Here is a 22,853-nt window from a genome sequence, read left to right as displayed (position 1 = left end):
AAACAGATTTCTAAAAAGTATCCTCGCATAAGAGATTGCATTATTTATTACAGCTAGTTAAAATATGCCACCATTGTATCATAGTTAATGAATGATTGATTAATTGCTAAGCATTATATACCTTCTTTCTGTCTTTCATAATAAAGATACTTGTGAACAAAATGTCAATGAGTGCATGGGACCGTTGAATCTTTCGAATTCGATCATCTTTTATATTTCTCCGTCGCTTTTCTTACAAAGAGCAGTCTCTTTCTCTTTCTTTTTTTTTTTTGTTTTTAATGCATCATAAGACAGAAGATTCAACATATGTGACATTCTTGTTCACAGTGTCGCTTTCCTACATTTTTTTTCAAGCAATCGCAAATTACATCCAACCGGTCAAGCTTCTTTTATTTTTTCTTTTCATTTCGCGTTCATATATTGTTCTATCCACACGCGGCGCTCTTATATTTTCTTCATTTATTTCACTTTCTGCGTTTCTTATGCCTTTTATAATTATAATCCTTTCTGTTCTTATCAAACGTTCTGCTGAAACATCTCAACATGTACGCGATTCTTAATCTTCCTTCGTTGGCTCGGGTTTCTTAACTAAAGGGATGGCAGCCTTTATCCTATTAACAAAAAATTATATCACAATAATTAATAAATACTTCTTATAGCACGTGTATAAAAATGAAAAGAAAATTTTATAATCACATACTTGGCTGTAAACTCATCAACCTTTCCCTTAACCAGAGCCAGATTCTCATCAATTTGTGTTTTATTCGTTTCGTACACTTTTGGTAGCGTGAAAAGTGCAACAACACCTGAAATAATGCAATCATAAAAATGTAACAAAATTTTATTGCTTCTGAGAAAGAAAGTTTTTATAATTTTTTTTTTTTTTTTTAATATACTGACCTATGATTATTAAAGTCATTCCATTGAACCATGAGCCAATGTAAGTGAAGCACCAAAGCAAAACGCCAAATTTGAGCGAATCAACGATATCTTCTACCAGGAAGAGTCTACGCAATTCGCTTATGGTTGCGTTCACATGAGCAACAGCGATATCCGCGAGTTCGTGTACTTTCTCAGTGGGTAATGTAAGGTCTAGGTCAAGAACATATCTAAAAAAACAAAAGAAATATAATTAATTTGTTAATATTCTTTTGTACTGGATTATTTACTGTACTCTGTATATACACAAGCTTATTTTTTGTTTTATAGTGTTAAACTTAATAAGAAAAGTAAACTTACTTAAATGGATGTCCATCTGAAGTTTTTTGAATAGCCTGAAGTACACTTTTGTAAATACGGAAGGCTACCGTGGCGATAAGAATGAGTAATGATAAATAAGCAAGTACGCTGATCAAACTGAAGTAGGCCAGCGACAAAAGCAGCCCTAAAGTCGCTCCAAAGACAGCTCCTGATTTTTTTGGATCGCGCCAGTAGATCAGAGTGGCCACTGCACAATAAGAATTACGTTAAAATATCATTATGATTATTCTATGCTTATGTTAGAAAAACACATATATAGGACATACATTAATTTTATTCATTTATACGAATAATGAATTGCTACTTTATACGTTATGCTACTTTTGTAAAATAAAACTTTTTTTCTTTACAGACACATAATATAACATTGATAATTTACAATATGAAATATTTCCAATAGTTCGTTCACGTTAACATATAATTAACATTAATTATAATTAAACATACAAATTCGTTACATATTCAGTAAAGATTATAAAATAAAAAAAAAAAAAAAAAAAAAAAAAAAAATACAAAATAAGATTACAACGTACGTTTGAGAATATTTCTTATAATAGAAATAGATTTGTTCTATTATTAAAAATAATACTAGAAACAATAAAAATAATTCACATAAAAGACGGATACTTGTTATCGCGGTAAAATGCTTTCCTCGACACAANAAATATTTCCAATAGTTCGTTCACGTTAACATATAATTAACATTAATTATAATTAAACATACAAATTCGTTACATATTCAGTAAAGATTATAAAAAAAAAAAAAAAAAAAAAAAAAAATCGTGTAATATTACTATATTCGTATTATTAATAATCGTGTACTGGAAAAAATAATGTTCTATTATTAAAAATAATACTAGAAACAATAAAAATAATTCACATAAAAGACGGATACTTGTTATCGCGGTAAAATGCTTTCCTCGACACAAAAGCGTCAAACGAGTTTCATAGCTGCTGCATTGAACAAACGGTTCCCCTGTTGAAGAGGATGAGTCGTACTGTTATTCTGTTACAGTCTAATAACCCTTAGCCATCTCCCCCTTTATTCTTTCATTTCTTTTTTTTTTTTTTAAAGCTTTACTTCTTTTAATCTCTTGAATTATTTTTTTTTTTGTTATTGTTTCTCAATTACGGTAATTACGTGATAATCATTATAATGAAACAATCTGGTAATGTAAGTACACTTGCAAGTATATATTTTCTAAATTTTATATTTATAAACCTACGATTAAAAAAAAAATTTGAATAAAAAGAGAATAATAAAAAATTTCACGGAAATATATATATAGTATTTTGTTTAACTCTTATGAATCTTATAAATATTCTTTGTTAATTAGTTGCCATGTGGACTCCATGAAATCGAACAGATTCATTCTTATTTAAATTTTCAATAAATTAATGTAGAATATATTATATTTTTGTTTATATATGAATTAAACGCGGTTTATTTCGAATGAATATAAATACAATACTAACAAGTTACTGTTATAATTAATAAAATGATAGGTTTTAAAGTCGCGTGGTTAATTCGACCATATGTTGAAATTTGACACATCGATTAGCATAAAGTAAAGGAGTATAAATTTTTTATATCATACGCGTATTTTTTTTCTCGTTTTTTTTCTTTTTTTTTTAAACTAAAACAAATAACTCACCGGCATTCTCATCCGGCAAAACTTTCACCGTAGCTTTCTGTACGTTTCTTCTTGTCATTATCGTAGAGTAACGTATATAACTTCCACGCGAGAAATTTTTAAGACGTCGTAAAATGCTACGTACGTAAGTTGTAGTATATGCAAGCGCACGCGCGATTATAGATCCGTGTGTATCACACACCGGGCCGCCGCGTGGTTAAAACGATATCAACGCCATCACCGATTTCCTCGGTATCCGCAGGAACTACAAAACGCGACACGCCGTTTATTCCAAGAATAAGGAACTTTCCAATTTTTTAATATATCATCCACAAGAAAAAAGTCTTTTATTCGTTTCTAATAACACATTTCATCGAATATTTATTCTTATCACATCGTATGTTATTATATTATAGTTATTATTATTAATTATTGTTTTAATCTTTTGATTATATATGTAAAGTCGGCCATCTTGAATTTTTTCATTTTAAATAATAAACATCTCGATAGAATTTAAATTGTAAAATTATTATCTGTTCGTACTTTATAAATAAATACAAAATTGTATTTAAATATTGTTATAAGTATTTTTTCTTATTATTTTTTAATTATAATAAATATATATTATTATATTATTTATATATATAATACTATACACACAATGTATGACAAAGATGAAGAAAAATTATAAGTAGTTTTATTTAAGGGTCGTTAACTTCAACAATTCGTTTGTGAAAGGTAAGTGACATCTGTTTCCTTACAAAGTTCGAACTTTAATTGTTACTCACATTTGTGAGGATCTATTAAGACGTCGCGGGTTGGTCTACTCTCAGACGTCATTGTAATACATTGTTGTTTGTTAATAGGAAAGGAAAATCAGAGTGAGTGAATGAGAGGGTAAGGGAAAGGGTTAAAAGGGTGGTATGGTGTATAAGGAAGTTAAATCCAAGGAGAATTAGGCGGAGGATAATCGAATAGACGGAAACTGAGAGTACATGTGTGTGTGTATGTGTGTCTGTGTATACGTGTAATAAATGTAGAAAGGAAAAGGATGTTCATAATACAGGTTTATCTTTCAAAGTTTCTAATAAATTTCATTAATATTTCAAATTGTTCAAAAGAATAAAAAACAATTGAAAATATATAAGATTGATCTGTTATTATTTTGTTGCTAATCAAAATTATGTTTAACGAATAAAGGTTTTGTATTTATTAATGTTTGCTTTGTATTTAATTTTGATGAAATTTATAGGGTAAAATATGATCGATTAAATAATTTTTGGGTACAGTTAACAGGTTAGGGGAACATATTAAACAAGAAGGATTGTATTTAATATTGAAATTATTATAATAGAGAAAAATTATGTTCATTTATTGCAGTACCAATATTTANATTATTATATTATTAAAAATTTTTTAATCAATTCTGTTGCATCACGTCCTCATTTTTGAAAATAAATATATTTTCACTATATATATATAAAATAATCTCTACAAATTTTCCATATTATTTTGGTATAAGAAAGAAAGATAACCAAATAGGTAAAGTTCTAATAATAAATACAATTAGAACGTAGCAATCGGCTGGCGAGTGATCTAGACGAAGCAGCAGGCATATCTCTCATCCCGAAGCAGGCATAAAGATTTTCGCAATTTCATTTGGCGATGATTCAGTTTTCAGCCATAGTCTTAATAAATCTGTAGCTCGCGGACTAGCGACAAGCCAGAGATTTTCTTTCAACCTTTGCCAAAACTATAATACACATATATACATACACAAAGAATTTACATTTACATGCGTCGTTGGACTGCTCAGGATTAAATCAAACATTTTCAACCATTCTTCTAACGTGTTTAGCATTAACCAAATGTAATCCATGATTAGAAAAAGATAGAAACAAAAAGAGGGAGATAGAGAGAGAGAGAGGGAAAGAAAGAGAGAAAGAGAAAAAGAGAGCTGTTGAACCCTCTTATAAATGCGTAGCAACTACTTAAGAAATATTTATAGCGAGCGGTGAACGATCGGTAACTATGTCATTATCACGTGCGCGAAATATTATTTCTTATAATTTTCCTGAGATTTCTCAAATTTTAACCATGTAACAGCTAGAATTATCTTGCCATTAAATAAAAATAGACTGGGTTAATAGTATCTCCCATGATATTTCAAATAAATTTCATTAGTTCAAAACTTTGTAATAGTTAAGCTTGTTAAGTTGTAGAATATGGCAATAGAGAGGTCATTTTAAAAAGTCTCAAAATGAAGTAATTAATTTAAAAAATCACGTAGAAACTTTACCATATATGTGATACTTGCAAAAAAAGAAAAGAAACTTTCCTGTTCCTTTAATGGATCTACAGTTTTGATTTTTGCAAGTGCTTCTTTATGAATAACGATTAACTATCATCAATTTCTTATTAAGAATAACGTTCGTCGATTTCTACTCGTTGTAGAATATTAATGATATATCTTTTTATTTCCGGTATACGTTAGCGAAATACAGTTATATCTTTCGTTAAAAAATATTTCAGAAAAAAAAATATGATTCATCGTTTTACTGGACTTGAATTTAAAAATATAATATATCTACATAAAATATATTATAATATATGTATATTATATTTATATGTATGTGTTTAATATTATGTTGTTTTTGTTATTTGGCTAAGGGACGAATTCATTCAAAGTTGAAATTTTATTATCTTGAGTGCAACCAACCTATATTACGGTGTCATGAATAATGTAAAGAGTATGTGTACTTTCTGTGTATTTCTCTCTTTTTCTCTCTCTTTCTCTCTCTCCCTCTCTTTTTCTAACTTTACATATATATATAGAACAAGTGTATATATATAAATTCTGGTGGGGTAAATTTCATATATATATATATATATATACATACACTCCAACGCGAAATCAAAACGTGTGCGTTAAACACGTGAACGAATTTAATTTATGGAACGTTCTAAGAAAAAGAATATTTATGTAATAGGTTCTACACCTAAATTCCTAAAGATTATTTCGAGAATTTGTAATTAGAAGAATCTCTTCATTTATCAAAACGTTGTCCCTCTCTTTTATTCTTTTTATTATTTATTTTAATTCAATATAACTGCTATATCTCAGATATAGAATATTTAAATTATTTCGAAATTATAATATCTACTTTCTAAATTTTATGCGAATTAAATACTTTGGATTGATTTGTAGAACAGGTTAAAATTACTATATGCAAACGTAGAAAATTATTTGAAACTTGAATATTAATCATTAAAATATCATATCAATCAAAATCCGAATACGCATATAAATCAATAAAAATAATGAATAAAACATGATATACACTTATTTCCTCTCTCTCTCTCTCTCTCTCTCTCTCTCTCTCTCTCTCTCTCTCTCTCTCACACACACACACACTCTACTCTCTCACTCTCTTTCAGTATAAAAATTACTCACGTGTTTTTTTCGTAATGGCCATATTTTCAACGATACGGAATAATCCAGGTAAATTCAGATTAACGATAATTCAATTATTATTCCTATATTCCTATTATTATTATTATTATTATTATTATTAATTATCCTTATTTTCACCGTATTGTATGTAAGCACCAATTACGAAAGATCTGGTCGAGGTAGGTAAGTAACTACGGTCACACAATTTGGAAATAGATCGAGACGTTCTGTTAGATTGAACAAGGGATAAGAAAGGGGAGATGAAAAAGAAGAAAAAGAAGAAGAAGAAGAAGAAGGGACGAGTAGGAAGGGCAGAAAGAAATAACTTAACCCAGGACAGACAAGACAGACAGACAGACACAGGAACACAAACACACAGTATACATAGACAGAACGAATATGTAATTTGTGTGTATATGTGTATGAGACAGAAAGAGAGAGAGAGATGGAAGACAATGGAGACAACACGCACGAGGTCGCGATAAAAGCGTATCGATCCTTGGATTAGGTGGGCGAACGGTATTACGCGAAGAGACACAACTCTCCGGGCTTGACGACACCGGGCCAAGGAAACTAGTCGACTCGAAGAAGAAAATCTTACCGAAAGATAGACAGAAGGGAGAGAGAAAGAAAAAGAGAAAGATAGAAAGAGGGAGAGAGAGAGAGAGAGAGAGAGAGAGAGAGAAAGACAAGCCTTCGAAAATCTGGCTTAGGGCCAACGAACCTGGCCACACGTTATATTTAGTTTTATCCGAGAGTTCGAGAGGAGTCTGCTCAATAACTACGTAAGAGGGCGCATATACACGTCTTTATATATATATATTTGTGTGACGTATATAACCCAAGTATAATACATATGTAACATTATAGTAAGTCATCTAATGTGTGTAAAAGTATTTTTCTTTTTTTTTTTTTTTCTAATTGTAAGCTAGAAAAAAAATTAATTACCACGCAATCGGATATATTTTTTGTCTGTTTGTAAATACATATAAAAAAGGGGATATATATATATATATCATATACATATAATAAAGGGGATACATATATGTATATGTATATACCTCTACTCTCTACTTTTCAAGACAGATACATACATACATACATAGATTTTCAAATACCTTCTCACATTCTTGCTTTCTTACCTCTCGGATTCAGTCTTTCGGGGTTAAACCATGCGTCTGGAAAAAAGACAATTAGAAATATGTTAACAATTTTATTTTTCCAACACCATTTAGAAATCAAATGTTATTCGATATGATGTGGATCGGGGTTTGTTTTCTTTTTGATATACCTTTTGTTGTACTTGTTATATTGTGTGACTGATTAATGTAAGAAGAAGAAGAAGCATGGCAATGAAATGATGATTTGTTAATTCGTGATTCAGAGTATGCGCGCAAAAGTGATTTTAGGTGATCTTCTCTTTTAATTTATTATTTTTATTTGAAATTTTATTTAATTTGTTAAATTACAAGCCAAGCTTGTATTTTTAATTATCTGCGAAATGAGTTAAACTAAATTGTCTCGGGAGGGAAAAAAGAAATTGAAAAAATCACCCAAAACCTTTTGATCTACTTTATAGATGCAGATAATGTGTGATTTTAATCGTAATTATAGTCTTACGTTAGAATTGTTAATTATTAAGAATCCAGTGCATTGTTCATTGTGCGTGCACGTTTTATTTTATTACACGAGTAATCTCATTCGAATAAAGGTTGTTATTCAAATTTCATTCGCAAAACCAATAAGAAAAATATTTGTTTGAAAAAAGGAAATAGATAATTTATCTTACGATGTGTTATATTCCGATATATTCATTCATGGCGATACAATCAAACATACCAATGATTATGCATTTAAATATTGTTGTTTCTATTATGAAAATGTACACGTCAACTTGACAACGACTAATCGACGTTTTATTTCATTTCTAATTTCGATTATATCAATGAATAATTGGAGTACAAAGTGCAATACACGTTACACGAGAAATTTTTTTTTTTTTTTTTTAGTAAAAGCTTTTGCAATATTGACAGAAAGAAAGCATCGAAATCGATCAAAGTAATAGAAATATATTTATCATGCTATTATATTATACTTTTAATAGACAGTATATTTGTGTTAAATATTACGTTGGATAAAATTACCATCGTTGTGTCCAATCGGTGAAAATTTATCGTCTAATAAAAACACTATAACTATATCGATTTCATTATTAATAATAAAATTATAATATTCAGAATACATCAAATGATTTTTTGTCTCAAATAATATAACATATTGCCACTAATAATTAATAATATTATAATACCTAAAATATATATTTTAAAAATTTATCTTTCACACAAATAACATTGCACAAATAAAAATATTAAATTTAAATATATTGATCTCCCATTTATCAATGATAATAATTTTACATAAAATCTAATCGATACATCAAAATAATTATTATTAAAATAATTCTTTATGCATTAATAAAATCATACTAAAAAAACATAGAATCATTGCAAAACTATTTATACTGTCAACACGAAAGAAAAAGAAAAAGAAAAATTCTTACGATTCATCAAATAATACGTTGGAGGTATATACAAAAAAAAAAAAAAGAAATAATCTGTTATTTTCTTTTACATAGATATGAAAATAAACGCGACGAGCATATATTATACTTATTTATTTTCAAATTAAAAATTTATCGCTCACGTAAGTTAAACGCATACGTGAGAATTTCCAATAACGTAAACCGTAGAAACTTGGAGAACAAACGTTCATTAAATACTCTTTCTATATATCCTTGGACGATTATGATGATAGATGATATTCGTCTTGAAAGCTAAAAATGAAACTTATAAATTTCAAAGATGAACTCTATCATTATTACGCGTCTAGGAAGGTTTTAAATGTTGAAGGTCGTTCTTTTAGAGAGAGAGAAAAAAATAAATTTAAAAAAGTAGAAGCAGAAGTAGACTATATAACTATATGGAATTTTATCTTTGATGTCATCTGAAAGACGTTAACGTAATAGGCGTGTAGTTGCACAAATAACAAAAAAAGAAGAAAATAATATACATAAACGTGTAGATATTTTTATATTCGTATATAATCGCGAATCGTTAAACGTAGATAAAATTATTTAATTACATTTCGAATCAGATGATACTGATTGTCCCTTAATACATCTATCATAAGTATTATTGTTCAAAGATTATTTTCAATTATACATACAAATATATTCTTTTATAAGATTTTCAATATCCGGAAACAAATTTCGAATTAAACAAATTGCATTATCAACAAATTTCTAAACGTATCGGAATTTACGTTTACAAATCGTTAAATGTCTCTGCCTTGGCGAATAATACGCAAACAGAATAAAAAAGAAAAGAAAAAAAAAAAAACATTAAAGAACAGACAAACAATGTAAATTTTCCTTCAGTTGTAATATACATTCGCTTGAAATGCTCACGTTGACTGACGAGTAGTAGTTAAATTTAGATTTTTCGGTTCTTAAGAGAATTGGTGGATATCAAATGAATATTAAATATTAACTACGCGCACAAATCTTCTTGAGAAAAGAATAATAAATAAATAAAAATAATACGAATTTTTAGTAGTCTTATATCTTTCATTCGTTTAAAAATAGAAACATCATTATTTCTAAACCTGTTATTTAAATCAGCTGTTGTATATCGTAAAAAAAAACAGAAGTTATTAGTAATAAAAATAAAAAAACATTAAAGCAGAGGAACAACAAATAAGTAAAGGAAAATTAAAAAAAAAAAAAAAAGATTATATAGGAGAACAACAGGAATATCTTCAATGACTCATTCTAAATGAAGGTATCGATAAAACTACTTAATACAGCTTACTTAGTGATATCGTGACATAACCACACACACGCGCGCACATACATTCAACCGTCCACTCGCACATAGATCAAGAAAGGTACGAGCATTTCTGCACATAAACAGGTTATTGTAGCAAAGATATGAAGCTGCCTTCTAGCTACTTCGTACCAAAGTACAAATGCAATTTTTGCCTTTGTCATCGAGATATTACAGCATCGGAAAAGAGGGATAGGAGTCGTCTGGTAGCGGTGGAAGGGGGGGAGGGGTGTTATTACATAATTCAATTTCAATCTACCGCAAAGATTAAATACACTCAGGAGAAACGCAAAGTATCGTCTTTCCTTTCTTCGATCATTTGAATTATTTGTTTCTTTTTTTTTGTGTTCGGAGTATAATGAAAAGAAATTATATTAAAAAAAGAATATTATAGATTACAAATTAATGATGTAAATTACATTTCTTATCTTCGAAGAATTATCATCGTCAGGTATAAATTCAAACGATATTATTGTAGATATTTATTTATCTTATCGAATATAAGAAAGATTAGTATTTTCATTACTATTTTTTCTTTTACTTTTTTTCAACTCGAAATGATAAAAAACACAAGAAGTCAATAAAATTAAAAGATAATTTTTAAATATGCGCAGATATATTAATACGTATTCACATAAAGATAATATACACGATAAGTAGTCAATAGAACAACGATCCTTGAACCTTGCTACGACTATGCGACGCCATTTTGAAAACAACGTAAAAATCTCTAATATAAGTCGTTAAATTATTCCCACATATAATAAATATATATATATATAATTTTTCTTTCTAAATATATACCTGATACAAAATACGTAATATACTCATTGTTAAATAAAAGAGGAAATTATCGATGCTTGAGAAAAAGAGGTTAGACTTATTGATTTAGAAGGAAAGAAAAAAAAAAGAAGGAAAGACAAAAATAAGGGGGGGGGGGGAAAAAAAAAGGAAAATTATGAAAAAGATATGGAAGAAATCGATAGGAAAGTTTTGCTCGCATAATTTTAATCCGAGAATTAATATAATGATCGATAACCCAGTTTTGATTCCGGACACTTCTCTCAACTACGAGAGTCAAGAGCCATACTGCGCAGGGTCTGCTGCAGCATAGAACTACGTGAATAAACTTCTCATTAAATGAGGAATAATTTTATCGAAATAGTAGGAGATGAAAAAAGTTTTAAACAAAATCAACGAATACAATATTATTAAAAAAATAAAATAAAATTAAAATAGAAACATATAAAAAAGAATATACATGCGAGTTTGGAAATGTGTTTATTATGTAGGAGGGTATTTGACTAAACGGGAAAGAGGTTTTCTAAAAGAAAGTCTTATTGATTTTCATGGTGTGAAAGAGAGTCGCGAATAGATGTCAGGTCGATAAGATTATGGGTGGTAAGCGAAACTAATTATCGTAAGCACGAGAAAAACAACAAAAAGAAAAAAAAAAAAGGAAGAAAAAGAATAAGAAGAAAATACTGTAAATAACACATTAGAAAAAGTATTTACACCTGAGATATAGTATGAGTTAACTTTGTGTTATTCCTTTTCCTCGATTCACGTATAAAGATGTATGTGTGTGTGTATGATGTACATGTATATGAATACATACATACTAAAGTATAAATGTATGTGTAAGTATGGACGAGTCAAAGTACGCGTGAGGAACAGGAACGACCAGAATCGCAGCAGCTGAATCGACCGACCCTCTTCTTCTATCTCCATCGTGTATTAGAGCCTTTTGTGCTCTTTAAAAATGGCGTGGATCGCATATGATTTTTATTATATTTGCAGGATGCGGTAAAAGAAAATAATATATAATAATAATAAAACATAAATATATGACACACACACACAAAATAAATAAAATCAAAAGATAAAAATATTATAGGATAAAATTTCAACGTTAGACGTAACGCTGCACTTTGTCCTGTTTGAAAAAAAATGGAATGAAGAAAATGGATGACCATGTTAACGATTATGACGATGACGATGACGACGATGATAACTATGATGAACAACTGGAAAGATATATTAAATCCGTACAAAATAAAATAAAAGAATAAAGGAAAAAATAAAAAAGAATGTATGAAGCGAGAATAGTAAAAAAAAAAAATAAAACATGATTGATACGAAAAATCTTACTAGGATTAAGAATATTCCAGAAACAGGGAACGCCAGTAGCATTAACGTTGGTAACAACTGCATTGGTGGTGGTATCGTTGTTGCTCTTCCGCGCGGAATTTTCTTTCTCCGGAATTGGGCACGACGCCGGTGCTACAGTCTCCGAATCCATGTTTTTAATATTTTCAATATATTATATACGTTTGTTCTTTTTATCGAGTAGAAGATATCGACGTTGGCTATTAGGGCGCGTGCACACACAAGGAAAAAAGTCTAAAGCGATTTATTAACACACCGTTTTCAAAGACGACGATTAAAGACGAGGACTACTTGCGCGTAGAAGAATTAGAGTCTTGCTGTTATTGATAATAATTTTATAGTAGTAGTAGTAGTAGTAGTAACAGTTTAATAATAGTTGTTCAAAACACCGCCGGAGACTAGAAAACAAAAAAGAAAAAAAGTAACACGAGAACGTATACGTCACTGTTGATATCTTTACGTTTCCCTTAACCTTTAAACTCGTCCGGGGTGAAAGTCAAAAAGATTAAAAAGAGGATTACGAGGGAAAGAATAAACGAGATAATTTAATGTTTCGGAAGGAAAGTTAAAAAGTAAGAAAGAAAGAAAGAAAAACAGAGAAAAAGAGAGAGGGAGAGAGAGAGAGAGAGAGTAACAATCAAATATATATCTATATCTATATATGATATTTATGTATATATAATAAATATCAGATGAGAAAAAAAGAATAAGAGGACGCAAGTGTCGCTCCGCACTGCGAACAATTCGGCTCGTATCTACGTTTCTTCCTTCCTTTCTTCCTTGTCACTGTATGTCTTTCTCTCTGTCTGTTTCTCTCTCTCTCTCTGTCTTTCTCTTTATATTTCACGGCGCCGATGCCTTTTTCTTTCTTCTCGTAAAGAACTAAACACCCCTGCCGAATCGGTCGGCACAGTCGTCGACGAGAACTGCTGGGCGTACCTGATACGCAATTTCTCTACGTTGGATGCGCAGAAAAAAAAAGATGAGGAACGCGCCGTCGCTCAACAACGAGTCCTTTTTTTTTTTCCACGCAATTTATCTCACGAAATATACGGCCCTGACACTCTCCCAAAGAGGACTCCTCACCAAATTTGTTTGTTTGTTTGTTTCTATCTATCTTTCTTTCTTTCTTTTTTTTTATTTATTCCTTTCTTCCTTCCTACCGTTCTCCCTTATCCTCACCCCTCTACTAACTCCTCTTTGTTAAATCCTTTTAGCACGAGGCTTTAAATGCCTTTTGAATGAAATTCCGCTCGGTGAATTTGATACGTCGAAAATGAAACTTGGGAGTCGCGCGCGTCGTTCGAGAACTGAAGGCTGTTATCGACCCGCGCTTAGCTCCGACCCCTCCCTGCATCCATCCCCCTTCTCTTCCTGCGGAACTCCCTACTCTATTCTACTCTACTATACCCTTTTTCTCTCTCTCTCTCTCTTCCTTTCCTATCCTATCCTACTCTTCTATCCTTCCATGTTACCATCGCCACAAACCTCATCACCCTTTCCCTTATATTTTCCGTTCGTTTCCACCTTTATACTACACTTGCCTCTCACCGCGCATCGATATATTAACTTCGACTACAGCGCTTTGATTACCTCCGGTGACGATATCTCAAACTATATACAAGATCTACTTTAATACCGCCAATTTTCAAATTAAATATCAATTTGAGATATTAAATACTTTTCATTTATAATCTTTTTTTTTTTCTCTTACGAATGTTTATTCGCGATTATTATGTTTAATCGTAAAAGAAGAAAATTCGCGATACACGTAGTTTTATATTTATTCGATCGTCCATCGATTGTTTCGAAAGTAACCCTAAGACGCATGCGCTAATTTCAAAAGCGGAGGGAGCTTTATGAATAAATGAGTGAGCAGGGAAGAAGGAAGGGTCAGAAACAAGATACTTTACTGGTCGAGGGATTAGAACGACTATTTGCAGGAGACATATAGGCGCCCACGTAAACCAAAGACAAACCCTCAGACTGTAATAGACTGTAAGACCTTATGCCTTCTTCGTGGGGTATATATCGAACACGCACTAAACTAGACTCAATGAATTTAGTATGATCTTACTTGCGTTACTTTCTAAAAAAGAAGTCTAGACCTTTTATTCGACAATACGCGTAGTTGAGAAACTAATAATTTATAATATCTACTATCAATTTTTTGATAAAGAAAAATTAATTATTATTTTTATTATAGTTATCTTATTTCTTTCTATTTTTTTTTTTTTTTTAATTCCTTGGATATTATTATATCACAAAAGGAAATCGATATGGCAGCCCTCCAAGAATTTTCACTGTCACGATTTTTTTTCTAAGGCTACGAATATTTGAAATCCGATCGTATATACTACAAGTTAGAAATCTGAGAAGACCAGCCAAGAAATTCTCTCCCGAGGTCACCACTCCAGCTTCCAGACTAAATCATGACTAAACCCGGAAAATGACGTTACTTTTAGAAGGATGGCCGAGACCTCTGTCAACGTTGACCGACATTAAATGCCTGACATTAACAGACTAGAGGCATAAAGAATCCTTGAAATTCCTTGGCAAGAATCTAACACTCAAGTACAATTTACTTACTTACAATTAATGTTAAATTACGCGTTTGCTTCAAGTTACTATGAAAAAGAAGATTCCTACTTTCTCTCACTAGATTACATCTGATATATAAAAACCTACCATACCGACTGTAAATTCGTTATACGGTCGGTAAAAAGAATATCAATATTATCAACTAGAGTTTACACTGTTGGCAAGATGGGACTAACATTTTAAATCAAATTTATATTGTAAATTATACGAGACAATTACTATAAATATTATAATAAAAACAGTATAAAAATAATTAGATTTCTAATTTTTCTTTCGGAAATCTAATACTAATGATTTATTTTTTCCACTCTTATATATATTATACGAGTATATTTATAAACAATTGAATAAATAGAAATTGCTTACTTAGGAATGAAATTTGCTTACGCAAAAAGGTGCAAAATAAGAAACATGCAATTTGCGAACAGATGTTAAAAGAAAAGAACTATGTAAAAAGATTACACGAAAAAATAGTATGTCTGATCTTTCAACAGTTTGCGCAATTATCATCACTGCTTGAACTTTCTATTTAGTTTGTTTATCCTTTCTAAAGATAGGCCATACGTCATACTGATAATATAATTGATCGATTTAATTTTATAACCTGATGGATATTTATTTTACTAAATAGAATTACGTCATTATGTTTGAATATAATACGAAACAGTGTGCACAAAGGTGTGTCACATATATGTATTGAGTACTGCAGTAAGAGAGAAAGAGAGAGAGAGAGAGAGTTCGGATCAATAAACTGTAGTAATCAATACTTACTAAGACGATTTAAGTTACACCAAAGGCTATCATTATGCGCTCTCTCATATTATCCCTTCAATAATAATTATTATTATTATAAGAAATAACATGTGAGAAATATAGGCGAACGTAAATAGATGTAATCTTAAGTGCCTTGACCGCATGTGCAAATCCGCAAAAAAAAAGCTATCGTTTCAATATCAATTAATCATCAAACGTAACTGTTTACTTTTTATCTTTCTACCGGTTCGACCATAAGTGATCATAAAAAAAAAACAGTTCTTTTACACGAACCTAAAAACATTTTAATGAATTATAAAAGAAAAAAAAATTAATCTATAATGATGTGTTTTGTGAAGAGTAATTAATTATTAACAACACTTTAGGTTTGCTTCCGATGATCCAAATCTATAATTTGTTTTATAACGTGTTATTATTAATAAGGAAAGAAAAAAAAAAAAAGAAGAACGTAGAAAGAAATCTATCAGTTAAATTATTTCTCAATCTTATTCATCCTCGAAGTGTCTAATCGCGGGAATATAATTAAATTATGACGAGACCAAACTATAGGAATAGCCCGGTCAATGAGCATATGGAGCGATTAGCATGTATCCACGTAACGGTAATAATTATTCATATCATCGGACTATAGGAGGGAAGAATTCTGCATATTTACTTAACCGTGTGTGTATATACGGTATGAAAAATAATTATTTTGCATATATATCCCATTATTATGCTAAGACTTTTGAAAATACTTTTTGTATGAAGTAAGTCTGCTAATAATTGTTATACAAAGGAAGGAGGTATTAAAATGTTAAACGAACATCTTAATACTGAAATTGAATGGTTTACTTTTTTTCTTTCAACAGCTAATCGTTTATTTTTAGATATTTGTCACATGACTATACCTTCCATTTCCCTCCCTCTCCCAATACTTAATATCCTTCCGTTATAAAGAACGTGAAGGAAATAACATAGTTGTTCCTCCTCCTACTCCTCCTTCTTTACTGCCAAGACTGGTCGGAAACAACTCTCTATGAGTGTATAGATGCTTCGGCGCATTCCGTTCGCTTATGAATCAACCTTTAAGTTTATTTTAATCTCTTGAAAAGTGACTCATCATCAACCATGACAAAATATTTCGCAATAAGTTTGGGGTTTAACCTAATATAAGAATTTAGTTGATAGAAAAAGTTGTTATCTACCCTTGTCAATGAAAATGTCAAACATTATCAATCAAGTATCATTCATATGTTAAATTGAAAATTATAATTATTATTTAAATGATTTCTATCGTCTTCTTTCCTTTGTTAATTTTTATCCGATAACGAAACGCTATTAAAATATTTTAATCAGTTCGAGAGATAAAAAACGTTCTCAGTAGATCAGCTTTATGTATGGCACGTGTCACAAAAAGAAATCTTTTTCATTCGATGATGATGCAATGCAGCGAGTAAATATATCAATTTTAAACGATATGATGCGATGGTACAATTATGCAAAAATGTATATGTCTAACTTACCGAGTCCCATGTCCCTGAAGATTTCCTTTGGCGCTATTTCAATGTCCTGAATCCTGTCTTCGGGTTTATCAACATTATACCTTACATCTTTCTGTCCATCATCCCGGGTAGACAATTTGGATATACTAGAAGCAGTTTTGGATTCGGATTTTGTAGTGGAATTAAGTGTTTTATCGTCCTTTTGATCAGTCCTCTTGATCGTTGGAAGTATTGTGGTTGTGATTTGCGTTGGTTCGTTGACGTTATCGGAGATCGACGAAACGGTCTCATTTGTATTTTTATGGTCCAATTTATCTGGCATAAATGGAACGCTCCCCGAAACAACTGATTGTCTCGAAGAATCTTTTTCGAAATTCTCTTTCGAAGAATCTTTTTCGAAATTCTCTTCCGAAGAATCGTGATTGCTACTCGAAACAATATCGGTACTTTCCTTGTTTGATTTGATTATAGGAATAGAACCGAATAGATTGTTTGAAGCTGAAGGGACATAATGAAAATCGTGTGGTACGGAAGAATTCAAATTTTCTATTTCCGGCATATCTTTCTTCGTAAGATTAGAGCTCTGATCGTCATTCATTTTCGATTGATCGGACACAGGAGCAGAAGTAACAGTAGTAGAAGATATTAACGCGTCTTTGTTGATATCGGTTGTAGAAGTCACGGTGTTGGGTATGTTGTTGTCAGAGAAATCAAGGAGTAGGTTATTATCAATGATGCTTGTTGGTAAAGTCTGGGGTGGCGGTGCCGATGCGGTACGTTCAATTTCCACGAAAGCGACAGTGGCAGCCTTGGGGTTGAACCCTTCCGCGGAAGTTGTCCTACCTGCCGGCCGTAGAAACGGATCCGCCATGGAGTCGTATTTCTCGATATCAGCGGAAGGTGGCGGGGTGGCGGGTAAAGCCTTTTCCTCCTCCTCCAGCTCCTCCCTCTTCCCCAGCTCCTCCTCTTTTTGCACCTTTCGTTCCTCCTGTTCGTTTAGGAAGGTACGTTTAGGTATTGTACAACTTGGTAACTGTTCATGCTCCGTTTGAACTTTGGGATCCATAGAGTCTGCTGCTGCCGGAAGATCTTCTTGCACACGTGGCGATTCCAAAACTGATGATTGTTGTCCCTCGGACTTAGCTTTTTCTTCTTCCACAGATCCCCCACCTTCTTTTTTCACACCTTTCTCCTTCTCTTCCTTCTCCTTCTCCTTCTCTTTCTCCTCCTCCTTCTTTTCCTCTCCCTTCACCTTTTTCGAATCACCATCAGCATTTTCATCATCATTATCCTTCTTTTTGTTGCTCAACTCCCCGAGCAAATTCTCAGGCTCGACTCGTTCGAAATCGTCGGTGGAATCGTGCTCGCGTTTAATCGTTCCAACGATATCCTCGATTTTCGAATCGGTATCCTTCTTGGGTTCTTCCATAACTGTTGTTATTTGACTTTCCTCTGACGTTATCGACATCTTTTTCTTCTTCTTCTTCTTCTACTACTTCTCCTCCTCCTCTTCTTCTTCTACTTCTTCTTATTCTATCTCCTTTCTAATTATTCTCTACTTTCGATACCTTAGCAAAGTTATATATTAATATATGTATGTGTATGCAGTTGTTAGCCAGGTCCTGTCGTATCCTGTTCCGTGTACGATGCGTCAAAAACGTACAATAGAGACAGCAGCAAACTTCTACTCCCCGTTCTTCTTCTTCTTCGATTTTAATTTACAGGAGCGTAGCAACGTCGACTCGTCTTTATATGTGTCCTTTTATTAATTAAAAATTAATTTCAATCCTCGATGTATTCGTAACGAGAAGATAATCACGAATGCGTATCCTCGGTTCCTTCTTGCTCCTTCTCACCGACGTCGCGCCGACGATAAACGCCGACGGCGCTGCTGCCGACGACCGTTTTTATTCTCCCTATCCTTTTCCCGAGAAAGACACACGTGCGAATCGCTTATCCTTCAATCTAATATATGTGTATATCTCTGTATATAAGTTATGTTTCTAGTTATCTTTTTTTCTTTCTCTGATTTATGTTTATGTACACGAAGTTTCTTCTTCAACAGCTTTCTTCTATCTCTATCTCTATCTCTCTTCCTCTTTTTATCTTTCTCTCTCTCTCTCTCTCTCTCTCTCTTTCTCTCTCTCTTTATCCAATAACCGTTCTCTTCCGGTTAACTATCCGCGAATTCCTAACCTTTTATTATAATCACGTATATATGTACTTAACGTGCGTGTATCTGAAAATTCACCGGCTCAGAACGAGAAAACAGTTTTGGTAGAATGAAATGGCTCACACACCGGATATATTTTTATCGGCTTTTTACACGCGCTCTTTCCTTGCACTAGAAAACGTCAAAGTGTCAGCCGGAGAACCAGAATACGTCAAGTGCACGGTGGTAGGGATAACGCTGGAGAAAGACGGAGAGAGAAGATGAGTGGGAGAAAACTGTGCGTAAATGCAAGGGATAGAACGAGAGAGAAAGAGAGAGAGGGGGAAATCTATAATAAGAACCATCAAAAGTTGACGTTTGCATCAACGATTGTAAACATTCTCAAATTTCTTTTCATTTTCCTTATTCTACGAGTTCCTATTCTCTATCGTGTTCCTTTTTTTCCTTTCTTTTTTTGAGAAAGGGTTCTTTAGGCTTTTTTTCGTATATTGTGTTTATTATTCGTGTTGGATTAACATTTCGCAATCGGTCCATTTCGCGCGCCCCCTACCTTTACCCTTTTTTGCTACGTTACTGATGTGCCGGCTCGTTCGACCAATCGCGAGCGTTCTTACAAAGCGACTCGAACGTCGAGTTAATGCGCGCGTAATACGAACACGTTTGCGCATTGGTGTCATTATGTCAATTAAATTTTAATATTTAAACATGTATTTTTATATTTTTACTTGTCTATACGTACATAAAATGTTCTTTAAATAATAATACAATTGTAAAAATTATTTATACGTAAACAAAAATAAAGAATACAATTTTTTTATATAAATGTTTATTTTTAGGATAATGAATTTATGATAATGTTGAAATTAATATAATTAATTATTTTGTTATTAATGAGAGCGTTTTTATAAAATAATAATTTTGTTTATAAATTTATATTTTGAATATTTGAAAAAAGATATTTCTCGTAAGGAAAAGAATGTAATTTTTCTTATTTAACAACAAATTTGATGTAATTCTGAAAATAGAAATCGTGCAAGGTTTTATAACGACATATATATAGATATATACAGGTAAGAAAAGTGCATCTGTACTCATCAGTGCATTTTGTGATGTCGACGAATCGTTCTAAGAATTTGATTACTCAGAAAACTGATATCGATAAAAAATAACACAATGTTATACGATGATACTTTAATCTTATATTTCGTTAGATAAAATTTATAACTAATATTAAATAATATGAAAATAAAATAAATGTATACTTAAAGTAATATAAAATATACATTAGAACGATTGCAATATAGAAATAAATAAATAAATAATTTTATACGTGGTGAGAGAGAGAGAGAGAGAGAGAGAGAGATGAAAATTATTGTCATAAACAAAGTTGAGAACCTCTGAGATATGAGAAGACTAAACCAGGGCTTCTCCGATTGCAAGTTGAAACTCTATATGGGGTTGCAGAAATTTGAGCGAAAATAAAAATTTCCTGCATCTACAATGACCAAAAATTAATTCAAAAAAAGTTTGGCAACACTAAGCGTATAATATGACTGTAAATTTAGAAAAGTAAAAGAGATCATGGTATCAAGTCTATACCCAGAGTCGCGAAAATATTTGATCAGTGAAAGAGAGTTATTAAGTAAAAAAAATTAAGAAACCCTGGGATAAACGAAGAATAAAGAAAGGGGTGCCAAAATATTCAAATTCGTTCCTGACATTGAAGAAAATGGGTGCGGATAGGACTGACTAATACTTGCACGCACACAGACATATTAACCAAGATACTAGAGTAAAGTTCTGTTATCATTGACATATTAACACAATATACCTAGATCTAATTTCATAATTATTTCGTTTTCAATTATTACATAAACTTTGAACTATTATAATTCATTAGAAAATTAAATGTTTCGTTCTATAATATAAAAATTAAAACTTGAGCAAACGCTAATTTAAATGTACAACATTCGCATATAAATAATTAAATAGATAAATAAAATAAAAATAAAATTAGGGGTCATGTTTGTTTGTAAATTATTGAAAGGATATAATCATTGAGCCATATTGTTATATCTCGTGTCGTAGACTTTTGAATATTTAGAGTTAATTAAAAATGTGCTCGATTGCGCGCAAACAGGGGATATAAATTGGAGAAAGAGAGAAGAAAGTAAGGCAAAAGAAAGAGGGTAAGAGATAAAGAAGGAAAGAAAGAGAGAGGGAGAGAGAGAGAGAAAGATAAAGTAAAAGCGCCGGGCACATTGCGCAAGCGTGCAAAGCGGAAAACACGTTTGTTGCCTTGGTTGCTGAGAAGCACATAGCGGGCTTTGATACGCGCGACGTTAACCGGTCAGTCTCGTAGAGACTCTGTTCTTCTTTAACTGTATAAAGTACGCGACGCAGTTTAACACTTATTTTCCTTAATAAGAAATCATTATTTTCTAAAGGTAATTCAATTATTTTCATCTTAGGGTCCCACGTGTTGATTTTTTTGTCTTATATCATCTTTGTGTGTTAACTCTTTCTCTTTCCTTTTATTGACTATTTCTTACTGTTTCTACATTGTGCCATTTTCTCAGTTTCTTATGATACGTGTATCACATTCTATTTATGTGTATTTTTTGATTAGAAATTGAGGAAGAAGCATGGCAACATCAAGGAAGACGAGATCTTATATACCCACAACCGACTTTGATCCAATTGTGAGAACGACGTGGGATGAAAATAAGGATGATAGTGATCAGATGAAGAACAGTTTAACCTCGTACGATGATTCGTTGATAAATGGCAAAACTAACGGCTATACTGTATTGCAGAGCAACGGTCATGCACGGGTAAGTGTAGTGGTGCATCTATGTCACATGTCAGATTATGCGACACTACTATTTTATCATTTTTCTTTCTATCACGATTGAATAATTTTTTTTACGTTTAACATATCTAATCACTGATTCATTTTGTTAAGAATTTTTTATTATTTTTTTTATATCTTTTTTTAAATACCTTTCTCTGTTATTTCTTCTACAATCGATTTATCTCATCGACCTTATTTTTCATATCACTGTACTACATCATCAATCAAAATTCTTACACAATTATATGGTTATATAAAATATGATATATTTAATTACTTCCTGTTTTAATGAAGAATATTTTATTATTGTTATTCTTTTTTTTTTTTCTTTTTTATTATTTTCTATACAATCAAGCAATTTCTTTCATCGACCTTATTTTTCACGTCACTGTCGCATTCATAACATCTAGTTATAATCTCAGTTGTAGAATAATATTTGATAATTAATTAAAAAGTTCGATTGGTATAATATTTAAAAAATGAAGTTTGTTTTCTTATAATAATTATGGAATTTATATAATTGATTGCATACTAATATTACATTATTGATATGAACATATGTATAT

The 22,853-nt window shown here is 31.3% G+C and overlaps 2 protein-coding genes across 10 annotated transcripts in view; one reads left to right on the top strand and one right to left on the bottom strand.

Annotated features, from left to right (window-relative positions):
• Positions 1–259: 259 nt before the first annotated feature.
• LOC106787029 (reticulon-1-A) lies at positions 260–19,669 on the bottom strand. Of its 9 annotated transcripts, none has more exons than XM_014749032.1 (7): positions 13,890–13,906; positions 12,384–12,799; positions 7,491–7,526; positions 1,240–1,447; positions 901–1,109; positions 701–806; positions 260–611 (listed from the first exon to the last, which is right to left on the bottom strand). In XM_014749032.1, exons 2-7 carry the CDS (start codon positions 12,532–12,534, stop codon positions 557–559), a joined length of 765 nt encoding a protein of 254 aa, XP_014604518.1. In that variant the 5' UTR covers positions 12,535–12,799; positions 13,890–13,906; the 3' UTR covers positions 260–556. The 9 variants fall into 9 exon arrangements, with proteins under 9 accessions (XP_014604518.1, XP_014604512.1, XP_014604513.1 ...); XM_014749026.1 differs by lacking the exon at positions 13,890–13,906 and adding an exon at positions 13,341–13,773; XM_014749027.1 differs by lacking the exon at positions 13,890–13,906 and adding an exon at positions 13,260–13,765.
• Positions 19,670–21,725: 2,056 nt separating this feature from the next.
• Positions 21,726–22,853, top strand: part of LOC106787035 (serine palmitoyltransferase 2) — a 4,654-nt gene continuing 3,526 nt past the window's right edge. The window contains exons 1-2 of the mRNA XM_014749040.1: positions 21,726–21,880; positions 22,063–22,267. Coding sequence (XP_014604526.1) covers positions 22,079–22,267 — 189 coding nt within the window. The 5' untranslated portion in view covers positions 21,726–21,880; positions 22,063–22,078. The remainder of the gene's footprint in view (positions 21,881–22,062; positions 22,268–22,853) is intronic.

This window comes from Polistes canadensis, unplaced genomic scaffold (genome assembly GCF_001313835.1).
Source record: "Polistes canadensis isolate GaletaPanama2010 unplaced genomic scaffold, ASM131383v1 scaffold_90, whole genome shotgun sequence".
Classification (NCBI taxonomy): Eukaryota; Metazoa; Arthropoda; class Insecta; order Hymenoptera; family Vespidae; genus Polistes; species Polistes canadensis.
This window is presented reverse-complemented; position numbering and strand designations above follow the sequence as displayed.

Excerpts from the sequence above, each read along its gene's own strand:
- LOC106787029 (XM_014749024.1), bottom strand. The coding sequence starts at position 18,728 with ATGTCGATAACGTCAGAGGAAAGTCAAATAACAACAGTTATGGAAGAA. Across the intron at positions 1,448-7,490 it reads CGAAAGACTGAATCCGAGAG|TGGCCACTCTGATCTACTGG; the intron begins GTAAGAAAGCAA and ends CTTATTGTGCAG. Across the intron at positions 1,110-1,239 it reads TCAGATGGACATCCATTTAA|ATATGTTCTTGACCTAGACC; the intron begins GTAAGTTTACTT and ends TTGTTTTTTTAG.